The following is a 20,469-nucleotide window of genomic DNA, read 5'->3' on the forward strand; positions in this document are numbered from 1 at the left end:
TGCTTTAACTTAAGAATTTATTTTCCAAATTGCCCCAAGAGAACAAACTGACCTGGAGCAGCCAAGACCATAAAAACAACGAGAAGACAGAATGTTACCAATCCAAAGGGAGGAGTATGATTCAGTAATTGCCACAAAGAAGTTAGGTGAAGGAAATTAGCTCAACAGACATTCTAGCATTATTCTATGCCTCCTAAGTATAAAATAACATTAAAAGAATCTATATATTCCTAAAGATCTTTCTATTCCCAGGTTCTGTTAATTTCTTGATTCAATTAAAAAAAGTGAATTTAATAATACCCCAAATTTATTAATGGCATGCATGTGACGGCACCTCTAACAGTACTGTTGTGTTCATTCTGCATATGTCCTCATCAATAATTTGTGAACATCCTGCAGTAAATTTTCATGTATTTTCTGTTGACCAATTTAGCAGAAAACATTCTAGCAAAGTGGATGTGTGAATGTATGTTTAAGTAGAAAGTTAGAGGAAGGAGCTTTTGTTAACTGCATATAGAAGGCTACAAGTCCAAATTAATGATCTGATCCAATACTCATCTATTTACCTGGAGACTTTCAGCACAATACACTGGTATTTACTTGCATAGGAATACAAAGCTCAGCAATGTAAAAAAAAAAAAAAGGCAATAAGATTACTGCCCTTAAAAAAGTGTACAAAATTTCATATGATACAATTGTTTTGGCAATGTATGGGAATATGAAAAAAACCTATTTGATTTAGAATTCTGTTAAAAATTTATCCTACACTAACTACAGAATCAGATTCTGCTGATAAACATTTTTCTTCATGACACCTGGTTGCATCCATGTGTGAAGTTTCCTGCCACTGAGCTTTGAAGCAGCTCTATTCCTCATCTTTCATTGCATAACTGTGTACTTTCTAGGGAAAAGAAGTTTAACTTAATTCTTTTGACTTTATTATTTTGGTAATCAATTAAAATACTCATTGCTTTTGGAAAACTGTCAGGAGACCTACAGTGAAAAAATTATACAGTTTGTATAGTTTAATGAGCTAAATTGCAATATTTAATAAACAAGACATGTACTTGCAGGACAATCAAATATTGTCATTAACTTCCATCTATAGGGATTTGGTTTTCTTTTTTTTCTGATGGCTTGCAAAACGCCAATTTTAATGTGACTTATGCAAACATGGTTAGAGAACATGCTCCAAACTACATATATGCATTTTCGCACTCTAAAAACCATGCTCAGTTCTTTTTATAACAGAGATACGGTAAGTGTACTAAAAAATCTATGCTCTTCTAAACCAATCTTGATTAAAAGAACACATTTTATACCAGCTGAATAGCTGTCAGAATACACACTTACAGGTAAATGTGACTCTGAATCTCAGTGTACACAGCAGGTTGGATGAAAGTGTGTCATTTGCTTCTGAACAAGTACGGAAGTATAGTAATAGAGTGGTAGAAGAAAGGTTTATCCATTTTCTCTCATATGAGACTAAGTAAGCTGAAGATTTCAGCTTCGAGTGCTTAAAGTTTTTCATTACTTCAATAAGCTGACATTTTCAGTGTCATAAAATAAGGCTGTTTTCTCTATTACTAACGTGGATTTACTACCTAGAATAAGAATGTAATAAAGTCCAGGTTGCAAACAACTTTGCATGTTAGATACAGCTCTAAATTTTATTGCTATCTCTCTTTTTTCTTGCTTTGATAAGTTGTTTGCATAAAAATGCAAAAAAAAGGTAAGAGATTATTTAACAAGTTTTTTATTATGCTTTTGGTGATGTTTATGGATGTAAAAAACATTATGAAGGTAGAAGAAACTTACTTATAAAACATCATTACATAGCACTCTAAGATAAAACACCAATCTCAATAGAAACCGTGTGATGTTCATTTAAGCTCTTAAAGTCCTCAGCTGAGTGCATTGTGAACTTTGGAGGCACAGGAAGTTGAAGCACTGCAGAGTACTCATCAAATCAAATTCCATTCTGGCACCAAACACCTAAACTGTCAGTTGAACCTTTGATTCAGTGTGCACTCTAGTGCATTTATTTGTTTATTAGTGTGAACAGAGCCCAAGGACGAGGAACAATTCGTTTTCAATCCATGCTGGATCTCAGTGAGAAAGGTGCTTTTAGATAATTAATGATGACTCCTCCTTCACATTGCCAACAAAGATAATTTGCTCTAAGTATTAATCGAGCAGACTAGGGGTATAACTTCCATTAAGTAGTATTTTAATTTAAAGATCAGTGAGGGGAGAAAATTGCTTTAATGTTTTATAAGAAACATGTATCCATCCCTCTAACTAGAGATATTCTTGGAGAAAAATATATGATTAAAAGATTGAGCTCTTTTTTAAAGAAAAAAACCCTGCATGTTCTGTCTCAACCACACAAAATCTCTAATTTACCTTCTTGAGAACAAAATATCTCACAAATTTGTAAAGTGATTGAACAAAATCATTCATCAGTGAATATTTGTTTCCAACTACTCTATTCTCACTAGCACCTGCTCCTTTTTACAGCTTGCTCAGAAAAGCATTCAACTGCTATCAGCAACTGTAAGCTTTTAGGCTGACAAATACTATCTATGATTCACTGACTCTCTGGTTTTACCATTCCCTGTAGGACAATCTCTCTAAAGAGCATGAACTTGACTGAGGTATTGAAACTCAGTTTTTCTGCAGCAGTTCCTCTGTGGATCAACACTGAAAAATTATTTACACAGTTCAGAAAAATAAACAAATATGAATATATAAGCCAGTCCCAAAACAAGAAAATTTCTGAACAAAAGTTTTTAAATATTTATGCTCTAGAGAAACGATAACATGCTGTTTGTTTCCTATGAACATGCTCCAAAAGCAGCATTTACTTATCTCCAGAAATCACCCAGGGAGCCAGTCCTTGTCCCAGAATCATTGCACTGGAGCTGTTTTCTTCAGAGAGAGAAGAAATTGCAGCATTCCAGTTAAAAAACTAATAAAATCCCGATTACTCTGTACAGTTCCCCATATGTCTAACTTTTTAACTGCTTTTAAAGTGACTCTTTCAGAGCTGGGTTCATGAAAGCCATCATATTCTAATTTTCTGAAAGCTTGATAGAACTGATATTCTGAGTATAGATAAAGTGTAATGAAGCACTTTCATTCCCATAGGAAAGCCTTCCACTCATATTCTTTGATGCCAACTAACCTTCACATCTGCTATTTCCCTATTGATTGCTACAACTTGGCACTTTTGTAGAGTGTCTGATGAGGCAATTCTATTCAATGACACCACTTCCTCTTCAACAAAAGAAGTGCAGTAAAATAACAGTGTGTTTCCTATACCTTCAGTGGAAATGCTGTTTGCAAATTATGCATACAGACATGTAGTCATCATTTGTATGTGTGTGTATGCAGGGAAGAAGAGCATTTGTTTGTTTTATACTAACTATTGTCTATGTAAAATTATGCAAAGTAGAGCTGGGTTTGAATTTTTTAGGCAAATGAGTCATTCTGGGTCCCACTTAAAAAATCCATCCCAAAATACATCGTGTTCACTATGGAAATAAGGTTGAAATTAGTCATCACTTAGAATATGTTCCCAACATATATTTATAAATCAATAATGTGTATCAGAAAAAAATCAGAACAAAGTGTGTGTTTGTTTTTCTTTTCCTGAATACAAACACATCAGATTCTATTTTTAAGTGAAATTAAATAATTTCTCTTTGGCACATATTATACTAATGAAATATTTCATTTAAAATTAAAATGGTAAGTAGTATCAATTACCTAATAGTCATCATTAAAATGCTGTGGAAACCACCACTGTGACAAAAAGAGAAATTCTGCATTTTTAAATTTAAGATCAAATGTAGCATTTTGGATTCAAACGGATTGAAACTACTAAGTGATTGGTGTTTTATTTACATTTTATTTGGCTTTCCTCTAGCCTCTGGACTATTTATTTTCTGTGTCTTTAAGCTCAAATTCACAAAGGTACTGAAATCTCTAATACCTACTGATATCAATGGGAACATATTTATAAAAAAAAAACAAAACAGAAAGAAGAAATAAGGATTTAGTTCCACCTTAGGATTTTCAGGTTATACAAATAACAAGTTATCGCCACAACAATTAATTTGCTTTAAGTTGAGGCACTCCAACTAAGACAAAAATATTATTTGTGAGCAAGACAGAAAAGAAAAATAGGTAACAGTTCAGGAGATGTCAAATATGTACCAAAGGCTGTTCCTAATATGGTGTTTGTGCATGATCACCTAGTTTTGACAGAGAGGAAAGTTCAACCCAATGACCATGATTTTAAAAATCATCCTGTCCTGTTTTACTTACTACTAAAAATATAACTTGAATGTGTACAAGACAGAGACATGTAATAAATTTTCAAAAATATATGTAAAACATTATGTGAAAATTTCAATATATGCTTTGTTTTAATCTCTAAACAATCCACTTTGAAATTCTTACTTCAAAATCAGGGGTCAGAAATCATGACTTTTTAATGATAATTTTTAAGACAGCTTTCAGACACTGGAACAGGCTTCCTGGAGAGATGGTCAATGCCCCAGGCCTGTCAGTGATTAAAAGGCCGTTAGATAATGCCCTTACTAATTTGCTTTAACTTTTGGTCAGCCCTGAATTGCTCAGGTAGTTGGATGATGTGATGATTATGGGTTTCTTCCATCTGAAATATTCTACTCCAGCTTTAATAATTTTACTGTTTCAACTTCTAACCAAGAAATCAAAAATTGTAGAAAAATAAATTTTGTAAAACAGAATTAATGGTTCAGAATCAGTTAGAGGGTATAGCTTTTCCCATATGTCAGCAAATTTTATTTTTTCTGTAAAAAAGTTTGTTAATCTTGCTGTGTTTCCTATATACAAGCTGAACTGTACCCTTCAAGTTTCCATGAAAATTCTGGCGTAGGATATGTCAAGATTACCACATACTTCCAGAAAAAGATACAACAATGCCAACACATTACTGGTGCACACATCAAAAGTCTGCACCTATCTCTCTAATTTAACAACAACAAAAAAATAATTGGACTCATAAATGTGACAAAAATGACACGTTATATAGCAGATGACACAGGAACATCTGCCCTGCTGGTGGAAGATAAATGTACTGAGCCTCTAATAAGATCATGCAAATGGAGTCACATAAGCAAAGCGAAATGTTGGATAGTGTTTATTGTTCGTTATTTTAAATTTTTTTTTCTTTTTTCCTTTTTGAAAGGAAGACCAGCTCAATCTTTCTAAATAAAATATTTCCAAAGACAGACCAGAATTTTGACCATGTCTGAACTCAGACTGTAAGCCAAATTATGAACTTTGAAAGAGATTTTTCTCTACAGTCAACTCGTTAACTCCTGTAACTCTGGAGAACACTGTCCTTCTAGGACAGTTCCTTAACCTACCACTTCCTGGTGCCTTTCACCTTCTTTCTGGTGGCAGTAAGAGGCATCTAGGCGACTACTGGAGAGGAGAGCAGGTATCTACCTTTTGGAGTGAGAAGAAACCTTCCCTCCATGTTTCAAAAACTACATCCTTCCTAGTAAAATAAATCATCTGTGTTTGTGTGTATTAGTCTGTTTTCTGGCTTTGAGATCAAAACACAAATGTTACGTCTTCCTATTAAATTCTCTCAATCAACAGTTGGTGTCTTTTTTTTACCAATGCACTAATTCATGAATTTATTTCTAGTACAGTCCTAATCTATGCATTTTGGGAAACTTCAGAAATAAAGCCTATTCCTGGTTTTACTCACTATCATTTTAGGGATGCTATGCTTTGTTTTACAATTCTTTTATCCAAAATGAATAATAAACTACCTTTGCTATACATTTTACCTATGAAGTGAAACTAGCTATAGTAGCAGTTGATAATGTTATTTAAAAAGGGTTTGTGTAGTGTAATATAGTGTAAAAAATACAATATTAAAATTTTGAATTACAAATATATCATAACAAGAGGTTTTTAAAGGCTTGATTCCATCATTAATGTCAAGAAAAGTAAAATAAAAATATCTCAAATCAGAAGTTCTTACACCTGCAACATTCGTCAGCGATGGTGGTTTTGCTGTTAAAATTATTCCACTAAAACTTAGAGATTTAATTTACCAAAGTAATTCAACATTTCTCAGAGGAAAACTGAAGACCTAAAGTTAAGACCAAGAGTCTCAATGGAGTTTTTTTTAACTGTTAATAAATTTATTCAGACTATTTAGAAATCGAGCTCCATCTTGGAAATAAATCCAGAAATTTGATATTAACTGAATAAGAATGTAAAAAATAGTGGCCTCAATGCTTATGTGAAATGAGCCTCATGGTTCCCTTCAACTCTCCTTTCACCTGTTATGATCTGATTTGAAAAGACAACCACTGAAACAGTCAAATCTTCTTCATTATAAACAGGCTAGGACTGAAAGAGGAAACTATAACTGAAGATTCAGTGTTTCCTCTGCTAACTTCTGATTTTAGGGGTAGCCAGACTCCAGACTAGAATATCATTGTTGGATTGCGTATATATAATGAAATGTTATAACCATCTCTGCTCTTCAAGGAACAAAAAACTGCATCAGGAATACTAGATGTAACCATAAAATACAATAAGAAACCAAACTATTGTTTTTATTCAATACGAGTAAGTTCCTTGGCAATTCAACCTGAATAAAAACACACTTGAATGATAACTACCTGGATAGGTTTAGACTAGAAGTCCTAGAATCAAAGAAAGTATTCTCCAAGCTTCTTCATCAGATAGAGTAAAAGGGTACAAAAAGAGCTAGAAAACCTTCCCCCAAATCCCAGAAAAATTTCAGTGCTAGTATTCCTTCTTCATAGAAAGTTCCTTTAGGGATGCATCTTCCTTTTTCAGAAGGTGAAAATATATGAAAGTGTACATGAAACTTCTATGAGAAATGTCATATAGAAGTTTCTAAAGAGTTTTGGAAGAATCCTTGTAAGTCAAGGAAGGTATCTCTTGTATTCAAAAGAAAAAAAAAAAAGACACAGAAACAGAAAGACAGTGAGAGCAACAAAAGAGGAACAGAACTGTTTCTATCTTACCATGTGCCTGCAGAACAAGAAAGTAAGAGATCTTCAAAGAAAGACCAAGAAAGTCAAGTCTTCAAAGGCCTCCAGGATATTTGCCGTTTTTTATAGCTTGTTGAGGGGGAGCCGATTTCAGTTCTCAAATGCAGATACACTACTCCAATACAAATATTTGAAGGTCTTAATATAGCAAAAGCTCTCATGCTCCCCTTCAAATCACAATAAGTCACATGATAATTTATCTGGATTTTACTTACAAATTACATTTCAATATCTATTATGAGAACTTAAGTAAAATTCAGCATAAAAGAACATATTATTCGTTATCACAACCATTACAACTGTCTCAGCTTTCAAGATGTAGAAAAAAAGAAACACCCATTATTTCCTATACAATAAATTGATGAGTAAATTGAAATTGCATATGTCATATCTGATCAAATAAAACAATGCTGCAAAATATATTACCTATGCTTCGTCCAACATGTTCATGGGCAGATAACTCTGATCAGTAGGCTACTGTGATCATAAAGAACTGACTGCTCACAGCTTGGAGGAGTGCACTCTTTACTGGATAAAAAACTGACTGGATGGCCAAGCCCAAAGAATGGTGATAAATAGAGTTATATCCAGTTGGCAGCTGGTCACAACTGGTCTTCCCCAGGGCTCAGTATTGGGCCCAGTCCTGTTTAATATATTTATCAAATGTCTAGATGAGGGGATCCAGTGCACTCTCAGTCAATTTGAAGATGACAGCAAGGTGGGGGGGAGTGTTGATCTGCTGGAGGGTGGGAAAGTTCTGTAGAGGGATCTGGACAGGCAGAATAGATGGGCCAGTTGCACGAGGTTCAACAAGGCATGTTTGTCCTGCTTTTGGGTCACAACAACCCCACTCAATGCTACAGGCTGGTGGAAGAACCACCACTCTTCTGGAAAGCTGTCCAGTAGAAAAGGACCAGGGATGTTGGTCAAGAGCTGGCTGAATATGAGCCAGCAGTGTGCCCAGGTGGCCAAGAAGGCCAATGGCATCAAAGTCTGTATCAGAAATAGTGTGGAGAGCAGGGCCAGGGGAGCAGTGATTGTCCCTCTGTACTTGGCACTGGTGAAGCCACATCTTGAATCCCATGTTTAGTTTTGGGTTTCTCACTACAGGAAAGATACTGAGGTGTTGGAGCATGTACATGTGGTGCTTAAGGACATGGTTTAGTGATTGACTTGGCAATGTTAGATTAATGGTTGGACTCAATCTTATAGCTCTTTTCCAACCTAAACAATTTTATGATTCTGTAATTCTAAAGCCTGCTTTAATATATGTTTTGTGAAACAGTAATCTATATTATGCAGATTAAGGATCCTGGATACATTAAATACAAGTTCAACTAGTGCACAGATATTAAAAAATGCTTAAAAGGCACTGATATCTAAATAAGCTTATGTAATTATTACCACAGATGTATTGCAAAAAGGATGGTTAACCAATCTCAACAAGAATCCTGTTTGGAGAAATTAATAAAGCTCAAGAAGAAATTTATCAATATGATAAGATTTTAGGATGGTGCCTGGGGCAATTCTGGCATTGAAAATATTTCTCTACAAAAGCAATGCTAATGTAGTTGGACAACACCTTAATACTATGGCATATCAACTGACAAGGCAGAACCAAGAGTTCACCTCTACTAATGAATGGAGGCTTTCAGGCTGCTTCAGTGGGCAGGAACTCAATACTGAAGGTTAGTCATATGGCATGATCTCACAAAAAAATGGTTGAATCAAGAGACAGCTCACTCTGGAGAATTGCTTCTGAATCACATTCCCAGGATGAGTCATACATCAAATTTTGTAAACTTTACATGGCTACTTGGTGATAGATTTACTTGCTTTGAAGAGCAAGACAACTTTTTTTTTCATGCTCTGATAGTTAAAAATGTTCAGATATCCTCTGAATTTCCTAAACAAACCCTACCTCTGAATTTTGTCTTTCATACAGAATTCTGTTTGCAGTTGAAGGTTTCTCTGTGATCTAGTTCAGTTCCTTTTCTCACCTTGCTCAAGATCTAAAGACAGACATAAAGAGAAAAAAAGCTGAAAAGAGAAGAGAAAAGGCAAGTGTTCTCACCCTGCCTCCTGGGGGAAAGCAGCAGGAGGAGAGAAAGGTGATAAGGCTAGATAGCAATTAGGTTATGCATTTCTGAGGAAAAAACCTTGCAACCAGAACCCAGAGTACAGTAATTCTCCTACAACTGATTCTGTCAGCAGCGTCATTGCAGGCCCTGAAGAAGCCACAAACTGAAGGGTACCAGGTGAGAGAAAGGTAACAAAATAGGTTACCAGTTAAGACGAAACCTACATTAGTACATAAAGAAAACATAAATTCTGGAAGTGTCAGCAATTTCAGTTTGTTATTTTCTCACTGTCACGCTTTCAAATGTCTAGGCAACATAACTCACTTTCCAAAGGGTGTGTATTTCCAGGCCTTCACATTTAGCAGGTAATAGAGGATCACCCTGCCTTGTAATGAGACACTCCACTCCCATCAGTTCTAACACTTTAGCAACCAGAGCAGCTTTCTTCACAACTGAAAAGTAAAAATGCAACAGAAAAAGACTCATTTTCAGTTGGATCTGAAAGCTGAGCTGATTCTTGCCACACACGATGACAGGTACAGCCAACAGAGCTTGATTCTAAAGGCAGGAGAAGAGGTTGGACTACTCACAGTTAGTCTGGCTTAAGCTGATCGCAAAACAACACAAGAAAGCTATTGAGAGAAGCAATTTGCAATAATTAGTAGTGATTAAATTCCATCTGACTTCAAACAAAAGCAAATGGTGTCATGGGATGCATTAGGAAGAGCATTACCAGCAAATCAAGGGAGGTGATCCTGCCCCTTTACTCAGCCCTGGTGAGGCCATAGCTGGAGTGCTGTATCCAGTTCCATGCTTCTCCGTACAAGAGAGACATGGAGCTACTGGAGCAGGTCCAGAGGAGGGCTATGAAGACGATTAAGGGCTGGAGCACTTCTCTTACAAAGAAAGGCTGAGGGAGCTGGGCCTGTTCAGACTTGAGAAGAGATGAATGAGAGGGCACCTCATCGCTCTGTACATGTATCTTAAGGGAAGATGTCAAAAGGATGAAGCCAGGCTCTCCTTGGTGGTGCCAAGCAATAAGACAAGTGGCAATGGGCACAAATCGATGCACAGGAAGTTCCACCTGGATATGATGAAGAACTTTTTTGCTGTGTGGATGACTGAGTACTGGAACAGATTGCCCAGAGAGGTTGTGGAGTATCTTTCACTGGAGATATTCAAGAACTATCTAGACACAGTTCAATGCAAAGTGGTCTAGGATGTCCCTATTTGAGCAGGGAGGTTGGACCAGATGAACCACTGTGGTCCCTTCTAACCTTACCCATTTTGTGATTCTGTGATTCTTGTCTTCAGTGGCTTCACTATATATTCTCCAAAAAGAAAAGAGACACAAAGGGTTTCTGTTAGCTACAAAATGATTTTTCAAATATCTAGATTATGACATACCTCTAGATCAGCTATATTTGATAAAAATTCTTGTCTTTTGCTTGTAACTAATCCACAAAATTTAGAACCTAAATTGTGGTTTGGGTAATATATGCATATCAGGTTTGACTTTCTATGGACAAATGTAAAGTCAATTAGTTATTTTTTTACCCTATCTGGGCTCTGATTTCTTGCATCCTGTATTTCCATCCAAGTGGAAGTTAGAACTTGCTATATTTTATCATATCTTATACATTGAGAAAAATTGCTTTTATTCAGACAAACTCCACCATGTACCTGCTGTATGGATCATCAATGCCTGTGCACTAATCAATACACTTTGTTGTTGGATGCAATTTTGAAAAATAATACAAATTTCAGCTTCTTATTGGTATGTTTATTTTAACTCTATATTATATTCACATTTGGAAATACTTACAGAACAAGAAAGTCAGATAGGACCATAGGTTAGTCCACCTGAGAGTTCTGTGGGGAGATCAGCAAAAACTTTTTCCCCTCTGAATATTTGGGGTAAGGTAGAAACAAATACTGAGCTGTGGAAAATACTAATTGATTCAAAAACAAACCAGAATTTTCCCAATGCCAACTTTTCATTGATTTTTGATGTCTCTCTTTGACTTCCTTTAAAAAATAACTTGTGGGGACCCAATTCATATATTAACAATTTATTTTGATATTTTTTTATATTGTAAATGTCTAATCTTGTTTTCACAAAATTTTTTTCTTTTTGAGAGGGCACCAAAAAGCATTTGTACATGTCTTAACATTTCTAAGAGCTGTAGGCTGAGACAAATACAAATGATAAATCAGTTCTGCGATTTTGTAGTATAACCAAATGTTATTCAGCAGCTTATTATGAGCACTTACTATCTGGATATATGGCATAATGCTGTATAAATCTTTGTAGAATTGTAAAGTTGACTAGTCATTTTGTTCATCTCTTTCAGTCCCCTGAGAAGAGGGAGGAGTCAAGACAGCACAAGACCGTTGTCCCTGTACCTAGAGAGTTATTTGGAATGAAGCCCTTTATGTGAATTTACTCTGCTTTCTGTCTTCAGATTCAAAAGAAAGGCAATTCACCTCAAAAAACTTAATGATACCAAATTTATTGTAATCTTTTCTATTTAGAATTCAAAAGCACTTATAGTCTGTGTTAATACGTCATATAACCTACCTACCTGTGCCTAACTTCTTGAACTTCTACAGAAATTAATAGAAATCAGTGAGGTAGAGATGCTTTGAGATCTCTGGACAAAGCCTATATCATTCTTGCAGACTCTGCTACAGCAGATTCAATTCTTATAACTGTATGCAGTGACCACAGACCTTGCTTTACAGATTTGTAACTATGCCTGCATATTTTGTACATTAAAAGAAGCAGTGGTTAACTGAGTAGTGTTCCTGCAAATAATCACGGCAAATGGGAAATGATGCATTTCGACTGTATGTTTTTCTATCAGTTATGTCCAAACCATCACGATCAAAAATAAGTTAAAATAGTTTACATGGTATTTATATTCAATTCCTTCTTTAGTTAAAAGTACCACATGTTTTCAAATCCATATTCATTACACTGAAATGCAACTTACCTATAAAGTGAAATAACATTAAATCAAATTGAACATGTATCTGTGGTATCTACTACCAGTTATTTTAAAGCATTATCCAGATTAGTACATGGAGGCTTGGACTCAAAAGATTGTCACTGGATATTTGAGAATCTCACAAGTGGTGCTTCTCTTATCTTTGACTTGCAATAATTCCACCTAATAATTTATACACATCTCTAAACTTCATGATGTTTTATTTGAAGCACTCAACTAAAGGTTCTCTGTGTATATTCGTCCACGTGTTTATACATGCATATTTACTTGTTCAACAAAGAATATTATTGTCTATTACAGTGTTCAAACCCAGCTTTGAAAAATCCACTGAAGTTATACTGGTTTTATGCATGTCAATGCCAACCTCACTCACGATAAATGAATGACATTCATACCTTTATTCTTGCTGCTATTCTTTCATTTACATCAGGGGACCTGTCCCTTGTACTCCAGTTGCAAACACTGGGAAAATTCCCCTACAACTCCTTCCTTCATCTTTAAGAAACTATTTCTGAGACTTTGCAGTGTATAGGTAGAGCTTAATGTTATTTCCTTTAACAATAGGCAAAGAATGTGGAAGAGGAGTATATACACTAAGTGCTGAATTATTGCTCCCCAAAATTTCCTCAGAGAGGTGGTAACAAAATGTCTAGGGTAAAAAGTCAGGGTGTTGGGGGAAAGGACAATGATTAAAAAGGGTAAGCAGCATAGATCTTCATAGGGAGAAAGCAGTGCAGGAAGCAATTAAATAAATTGTAGAAAAGTAGAGCTGAAGAACAAAAATGGGTCCTGACAAAGAAAAGGAAAGAAACTGGCAAATGTAAATAATAAATAGAATAGTCAGTCTATCAGATAATTCTAAGGTGTGTGAGTCAGCTTTCCTGAATTGGTGCCCTGTCTGCCTTTCACCAGAATTAGTTCCCTATCTACTTTTCACCAAGTAATCTTGAAAAAGATGCATTCCCTTTTAGTGCTTCAGCTTCCTTATCAGCAAAACAAGGATATAAAATACATGTCTCCCGGAGAGCTGAGAAGACCTTTAATTTGTGATACAGAAGCAAAGACACTAATCTACTGCTATTAGAGAGTGAAAAATTACTTTGTTTTTTACTATTTGATATGCAAATGCCTAGTAACCATATCTGAGAAAAGTTCCATTGTACCTGCTACTGTACAAAAACATAGAAAGAAAATAAACCTGTCATAGAAAGTTACAGATATTAAAAATTTTGGGAAAAACAAAGGTACACGACAACTTCACCAAAAAAAAAATCTTAACACTGTAGACCACATACAAGCAGATGCACTGAAGCAGGTTTTTTGTGTGTAATGATGGAGAACTGTAGTACAAATAGAAGCAGGGTAGAATTAACATCTTGTCCCCAATTTATTTTGTCATTTAGCAAGAAAACAAACAGTTTTTCATAACAGGGATTTTGAGAAATATAGACCACAGAAATCAGAAGCAATGAAAAATCTGAGTTTTTTTCATCTGAAAACAGCTAGTGTGAGATCATTACCTTTCATGAAAATAATAAATGCTTTTTATTTTATTCCAAATGGGAAGCAAGAGAGGTGGCTGAAATTTGAAGGTGGTCAATAGTGACAAAAGCAGCCAAGAAAAAGGAAGAGAATTTCATAATTAAAAAAAAAAAATCATAATTTGAGAATCAGGAGTGGAAACTACTAGCCTAACATACGGCTTAGAATTTACTTTTACATTTCTTTCCTTCTAATTCTTGGACAATACCAAGGTTTTCTTTGTTGTTCCCAACGAAGTAGCCCACGAGACCCCCCACACACATGTAATGGATCTGTAAAACTATTTCATTTCCATGCTCAGACCAGATAAGTAGATCTTAGGAAAAGAGAGCACTGAAATGTTTCTTTGATTTCTGCTCCTAAAAAAAGTTGTAATGCATATTTCTTAGACCATGAGGAGGCAAGAGATGAAGGACCTAATAAACCCCTGAAGACAACATTCTCCTTTTTCATCAAAGCTATTTCATAGGGATGCTTGACTCACAAGGGTAACAACATTTTCAACAGATATCCCATGTGTTCTCCAAGCTTTTACCGTCAAGAGGTTTTAATCTAGCAGTTAGCTTGTAACCCATTTTAATGAGCATTTACCCATTTAGGTTCTCCTTCACAATAAGCTCTTTTGTTTTAGTACACAGCTTTGGCCATGTTCCAAAGTTTTTTTAAGTAAATAATTCAATGGACTGCTATATAGCTAATTTATCTAGAAATTACTGTCAACCTCATGGGCAGCTACCAAGGCTCACTGTGATTGGAAATAATAACTAATACCAAGATATGATAATTTCATTTAACATTAGGACACCATCTGGTGCCTTTATTTCTTGTTGTAACACAGTGCCACTGTTTTACTCAATCGAGTCTCATTAAATCAAGACAAAGTGGCCAAGGAAAAACATACACACAGATGATAAATTTATCCTCTCAATCATCTTTATGCAACCCGCACTCCTGGAACTCACTCTCTTAATTTTTTTAAGCAGGAGGGGACACCTAAAATCTAATCTGAGCTCCTATATGATGAAGGCTATCTATTTCATGGAGTAGCTTCTAAATCAAAAGAGTAACACACTTGGGTTATGCTGTATCTAACTTCCTCATAATGGTTGCATGTGATGGATGAATCCAACCCACTCCTAGATAAGTTATATCAGTGGTTAATTACTCTCACTCTTAAAAATATGCACCTTATTTCTGGACTGAATTTGCCTAACTTTGGCTGTGAAACACTGGATCTCATTATGCCTTTTTCTGCTACATTAGAGAGTCATCTACTGTCAAAAGTCTCATTCCCATTAAGGCACTTACAAACCATGATCAAGTCACCTCTTAACCTTCTCTTCAGCAGATTAAACAGACTGATCTTTAGCCTCTAACTGCAATGCTTATTTCCAGACCTACAGTCATTCTTTTACCTTTAATGAACACTTCCCAATTTTAAACATATTTTCAAAGCATGATCACCAGAACCAGACACAATAGTTCAGTAGTACTTTCCTTAATGTCATATAAAAAGGCAGTGTTACTTCCCACTTGATATTCAGTTATTTATATATCAGAGAATACAATACATACCATTTAAACTCCTGTTTTATCAGATTCTTTTTTGAAGTACTTTTGTATTATTTAGTATATTCTATGAGTTATTCAATTCTAACAGTAACTTTTAAGGTAATTCCACTAAAGTCTTATTTTAAAATATTTTCTTGCATTTTCTTTTTTCTTTTTTTTTTTTTCCTCATGTAAGGAAATTATATTCCTGAAGTAATTTTCTTATACAAAATAGAAGTATATTTTTAAAACACACAAATAGAAATGTACTATGTTGACCAGAATTATAATATTCTACTTTCTGATAGACTCAACATCATTAGGTAAATATACTAAATTTTACAGCACATTTTACTGTAGTAGAATGTATACACATTTTGGTTTATCTTTCATGGAATACATACTTAATTAGCTTGTTTTCCTTACACAGGTAACTCTAGTGAATATCATGTACATCAAGAAAACTCCACTGTCCACATGGAAGTTGCTTCAGACACTGAATGAATTGATTAATTTACTTTTCTATTTGAACATTTTCATTTATCAACTAATCTGCAAGAGCAGTTGCAGCTGTTTCTAGTGCTTAAGTTTGGATTAATTTCATTAGGTAAATAATACCAATTTATTTATATACTACTAGATAAGACAGTAAACAACAGAAAAATATTTCAAATCATTTGGTTACTTGCTGGAACAGAAGTTCTTAACTATTGATTCATTTTCCCATCACAAAACACTTACTAACCATGATCTCTTCACACACAAAGTCCAGAAAATATGTTTTTTCAATATAATAAACCTTAATTTGACCTGAAGCTTATCAGCCGAACAAAGAAATCCTGTGTTTTGTTCTAATTTCTCATTTTCCTTCACAGTGAAGGAGAAGAATTCATTGCTGTAATAAAAGCAATACTAACTTATGTGATCTGATACCATAACTATGTTGTGTGTAAGTCTAGGTTATTTCAACTGCAAACAAACATCTTTAATATAGGATGTGCAAATGCTATTTCAGCAGTAGTAAGTCCTTTCTAGTTCTTGGATACAATATATACAATATAATATACACAAAGTATATCTAGATAAAGGGAAACAGAAGAATAAAGAGAGCAGATAGGAATAATTGTGCAGAAAAGGAAGTACTACAGTAATATGCAGAGGGGAAAAACATCCAGAGAAAGAGGAATAGTCTCTGTGCACTTAGAAAATCCACAGATTATGGGCATACTAAACAAAGGAAAAGGAGTGAATAACACAGAAAATTAAGGATGTTCTCATTAAATAAGGAAAACTAAGAATTAGGAAGATGCGGAGAGAATAATTTTCTGGCAATCAGAAAGAAAGTCACTGTTATTTTAAACTTGCTTTCTTATATTTTAGAGCCCATGATTTGAATCTGAAATGGAATAAAATCAAAGTTTTCTCCCAGACTAAAATTAAGTGAAAGCCCTGTAGTGTTTTCTTGTAATTCAATAAATACCTTGTGTAATCTCTTTATGTCTTGAGACATAAATCATTTTGACTCTTTTAAAACCTCCATCTTTAAACTTTCAATGATGTTACTTTTAACTGTTTCACATATTTCCTGATACAAAGAGACCTCTAATTGATTAGTTACTTCTGTCAGCTTAATCAACTCCTTTTCCAACAAGTGTTCTGGGGAAAATACTCAAAACTTTCACATTTTATGCTTTAAGTTAAGTAGCCTGAAGCATTCTGAGATACTGGAGTTGAATTGATTTTTGTTTCCAAGTAGAAGCTGAAAAGCCTAAAATATTATTGGGTTTTTAAGTTAAAACTATGTGTACACTTTGATTGGCTCTAAGGTCGTAAGATTAAACCATGACTATTTAGCTTTGATATCTAAACAAACTTTGTACCCTCTGAATTTGATGAGGGAAAATGGGCACACAGTCTTCAATTTCTGTGCAAGTTTGCAGGTTACCTTGGTCCTCAGTCTGCCTAATTTCAAATGCCAGTGTAACAGTCAACACAGAGCCATAGAACTTTAAGTGATAGAGTAATAACTCTTAAAACCAGTTAGAGAACAAACCATCTTCTCTCACTTCATGCATACTTCTCACTAATTTAAGTTCAATTACATGCTTGACAAAGCTAGAAAAGAAAGATTTCTCTCTAATTCAGTAGCATATTTAACTACACTTCAAATTGAATTGTGTTAGTAACAGGTTAAAAGGAACAGAAAACTGGAATAATCTGAGCTTTTTATGTGGAACCCAAATTTCATTCAAAAGTTTCTCAGAATTGTAATGACCAAAAGGTATTTCTCAGTCCAGCTGCTAATATCCTAATGTTGCTTGAGAAAAGACTACAATTAGGTATAATGCAGCTGAACTAAAACTGCAAGTTTTAATCCATCAAAACTTAATCTTGTACACAACCATAAGAGTTCTGAGCAAAGTGTTCAGCTTTATTCATGTAGTTCACTGCTATAAATTCAATTCTTTAAAAAAAAGCATCAAAGAAACTGCCTTTTATTTTCTATGAGAGATTTTGCATTTGATTACTATTCTATCTTGCTAATCCTCAAAAAGAATAGTTTTTCAGTTGCTTTTGGCAGCAGTAGGAATCAAACCTGTTGCCCCTCAGCAAGGTGCAAAAACTTTACCCCACAATTAGGATATAGCATCTTCTCAAACAGAATATAAAGCTTACCTTGAAGAAAGTCATGGTTGCTCCATCTTCAACTGCCCCATACTCAATCTTTGTCTGCTTGGCCAGATCATCAGCAGAATCAATAGGAGATTCCATACGTTCCACTGTCAGAAAGGCGGCTAGGTTAGCAGTGTACGAGGAAATGATGATAAGTGTGAAAAACCACCAAATGCCTCCCACTATCCTGGTGGAGAGGGCTTTAGGCATGAGCTCAGAACCTAACGAAAACCAGGGGAGAAAGGTGAAACTGATGCATAGAAAACAATTAATAAGTATTCAGCACTTTTTGTCACAGTGGGGAGAGGAAATCACTGTGCAAAAAAATCTTTCAGCTACAGGTTTACATGTACTGCTTGTGCAAACACACACGACTGAAATAAAAAATAACTGGTTAAACTTATAAACACAGATCTTTTTGGAGCTGTGTGGGAATCAAAAGATAGTAATGGGAGATTCAATGATCAGTGCTGCTTTAAAATTTATAAACATATATATATCTCAATGTGAAAAAAAAAGTATTTCCTTGAACCTGTTTTCCAGAAAAAATCCTGGATGGACTGAGCCTCTAATACTAATATTGAAGCACTCATACAGTTCTGTATCTTGACTGCACTAAAAAAACTATTTAAGTATTTTGTACAAAACTCACTTGCATAAACAAAAATAAGCTATTGAAGAAGAGACCAGATATGAAATAAAATATTTCATATCTGGTCCCTTCTTCAATAAAATATTTCATATCTGAAATACAAAATCTGAAATCTATTATAGATACACTTTTGACTTTTGTCATCTGTATTGCTGTAAAGGATTGTTTATGAACTGTTTAAATTTAAAAAAAAGAAAAAAGGACATCTCCCATCTCTATGGTTAGCCCCACAATTTCATATAAATATGGGTGGCTATGCCACACACTTCTACTTGACAGACTAGCAATAAAAACATTAGACTGCTATGCATAAACTAGATAAAGATAGATTATAATGCATTGCTGGAGTTGCCTGCTCATGGCACTAAAGAACAGAGGGGGAGACAAACACTGTATACTAATTTGCATAATTTTAATGCTAATTTAGAGTCTAATGAGACAAATTGAAGTACATAAACTCCTGTTGTGCCAAATTACTAAAAATAGGAAAAAATGAAATAAAATCACAAATATTTATTATAAATGAGAATGGATGGATTTTTTCCAAAATGTTATAACTGAATGGAATGAAATTTCTAATGATGTCAAATAAAAAATTTCCAGCTTCTTTCTATAAACTTTATGTAGAATCTTGCAGTATCTGGAAACTTGTTCCAGTTTTACCATATCTGTTATATCTCTTTTGGTTAATTGGTTACTACACTTGCTCTTTAATCTCCTGGGTAAAATGGAATGAAGGCAAGATGGACTATTTTATTCCTGTTAAATTTTAGTGTTTATATTGAATTAGTTAAGGAACTGGTCCAGCAAGGTAACACATCTTCAAATAGTTTAAAGATTATGTCAAACTTCCAAAGTCAATGCAAAAATAAGAACAGAAGGATTGGGGGAGGGAGGGAAGGAAGGAGGGAGGGAGAGAGGAAGAAAACCAAAGAAAAGGAAAAAGAAGTGATATCATAACTGGACTACTGTATTCAAAAACAGCCCATCTTACCCTGCAGTTCATCTTACCCTTGCTGTTTCAAACAAAAAAAGGCTGACAGACTTGGACATGGCAGCCAACTCCAGTGCCAGATTCTGCCTAGAATTCTGCAAGGAAAAAAGTAGAAAAGTACCTTTCTGATGTAGTTGCTCCTAGGCCCTGTTAGTCAGACACTTAGACACCATAACACTAAGAGATTTCCCAGTAAGACCACCATCATGAACTCTTTTCAATTGCTCTCGTTTCATTTAAAAACCAACACCAGTAAAATCAGATAGGACTGGGAAGAAAAGAAGAGTGGAAACATTCGCCGCAGTTGCCCCAGTTACCACAAGTTCGTACCTCACCAAGGACTGAAACTGAGTGCCACCTGGGCCCACAAAACAGAGCCTGGTCAGGGGCTGACTGTCATGTACCCAAGGTAACGTCATGTCCAGCACTATATCCCACAGTTTCCTGGGAGTGAGGGGTGCCAGCAAGACATGTATGAGTTCCCTCCATCATGTACCCTCCATCACTAAGTGAATGTTTTGTAAAGAAGCAGCATTTAATAAGCTAATGTGAATATTGCCCAAGCACTTTTATAGTGTTTCTAACTGAAAGTTATTGTTGATAGGTGAGAACTTTCATGCTTGTCTTAAAGAGTACTTTTAGATGATTTTAAGGGTTTTGGAATTTTATTTTTTTTTTCAAACAGTCATCACAGTAAAGTCTGATAAGTCATCCTTAGAATGGTGCCTTCAAAGTTTATTAAAGGAGTAAGAGCAAAACAATATAAGGCAAGGACAGAGACTAGTTTTCCTTCATGGAAAGCTGTTATCCTCCAAAGACATCTTTTTAAATAAAGGTTGCAGGTTTTGTTCTTATTTTGATTGTCAAC

The 20,469-nt window shown here is 34.9% G+C and overlaps 1 protein-coding gene across 5 annotated transcripts in view; it reads right to left on the reverse strand.

Moving 5' to 3' along the window:
* The window catches only part of GRIK2 (glutamate ionotropic receptor kainate type subunit 2), a 363,996-nt gene that overhangs the window by 71,435 nt on the left and 272,092 nt on the right, over positions 1-20,469 (reverse strand). For 4 of the 5 annotated variants that reach the window (XM_050316539.1, XM_050316538.1, XM_050316541.1 and 1 more), the window contains one exon: positions 17,959-18,176. In XM_050316539.1, the coding sequence (XP_050172496.1) occupies positions 17,959-18,176 (218 nt within the window). Of the gene's footprint in view, positions 1-17,958; positions 18,177-18,656; positions 19,697-20,469 lie in introns of those variants that run through there. The other variant, XM_050316542.1, reaches the window with a different exon arrangement.

Source organism: Myiozetetes cayanensis, unplaced genomic scaffold, assembly GCF_022539395.1.
Source record: "Myiozetetes cayanensis isolate MyiCay16 unplaced genomic scaffold, myiCay2020 scf2-11, whole genome shotgun sequence".
Lineage (NCBI taxonomy): Eukaryota > Metazoa > Chordata > Aves > Passeriformes > Tyrannidae > Myiozetetes > Myiozetetes cayanensis.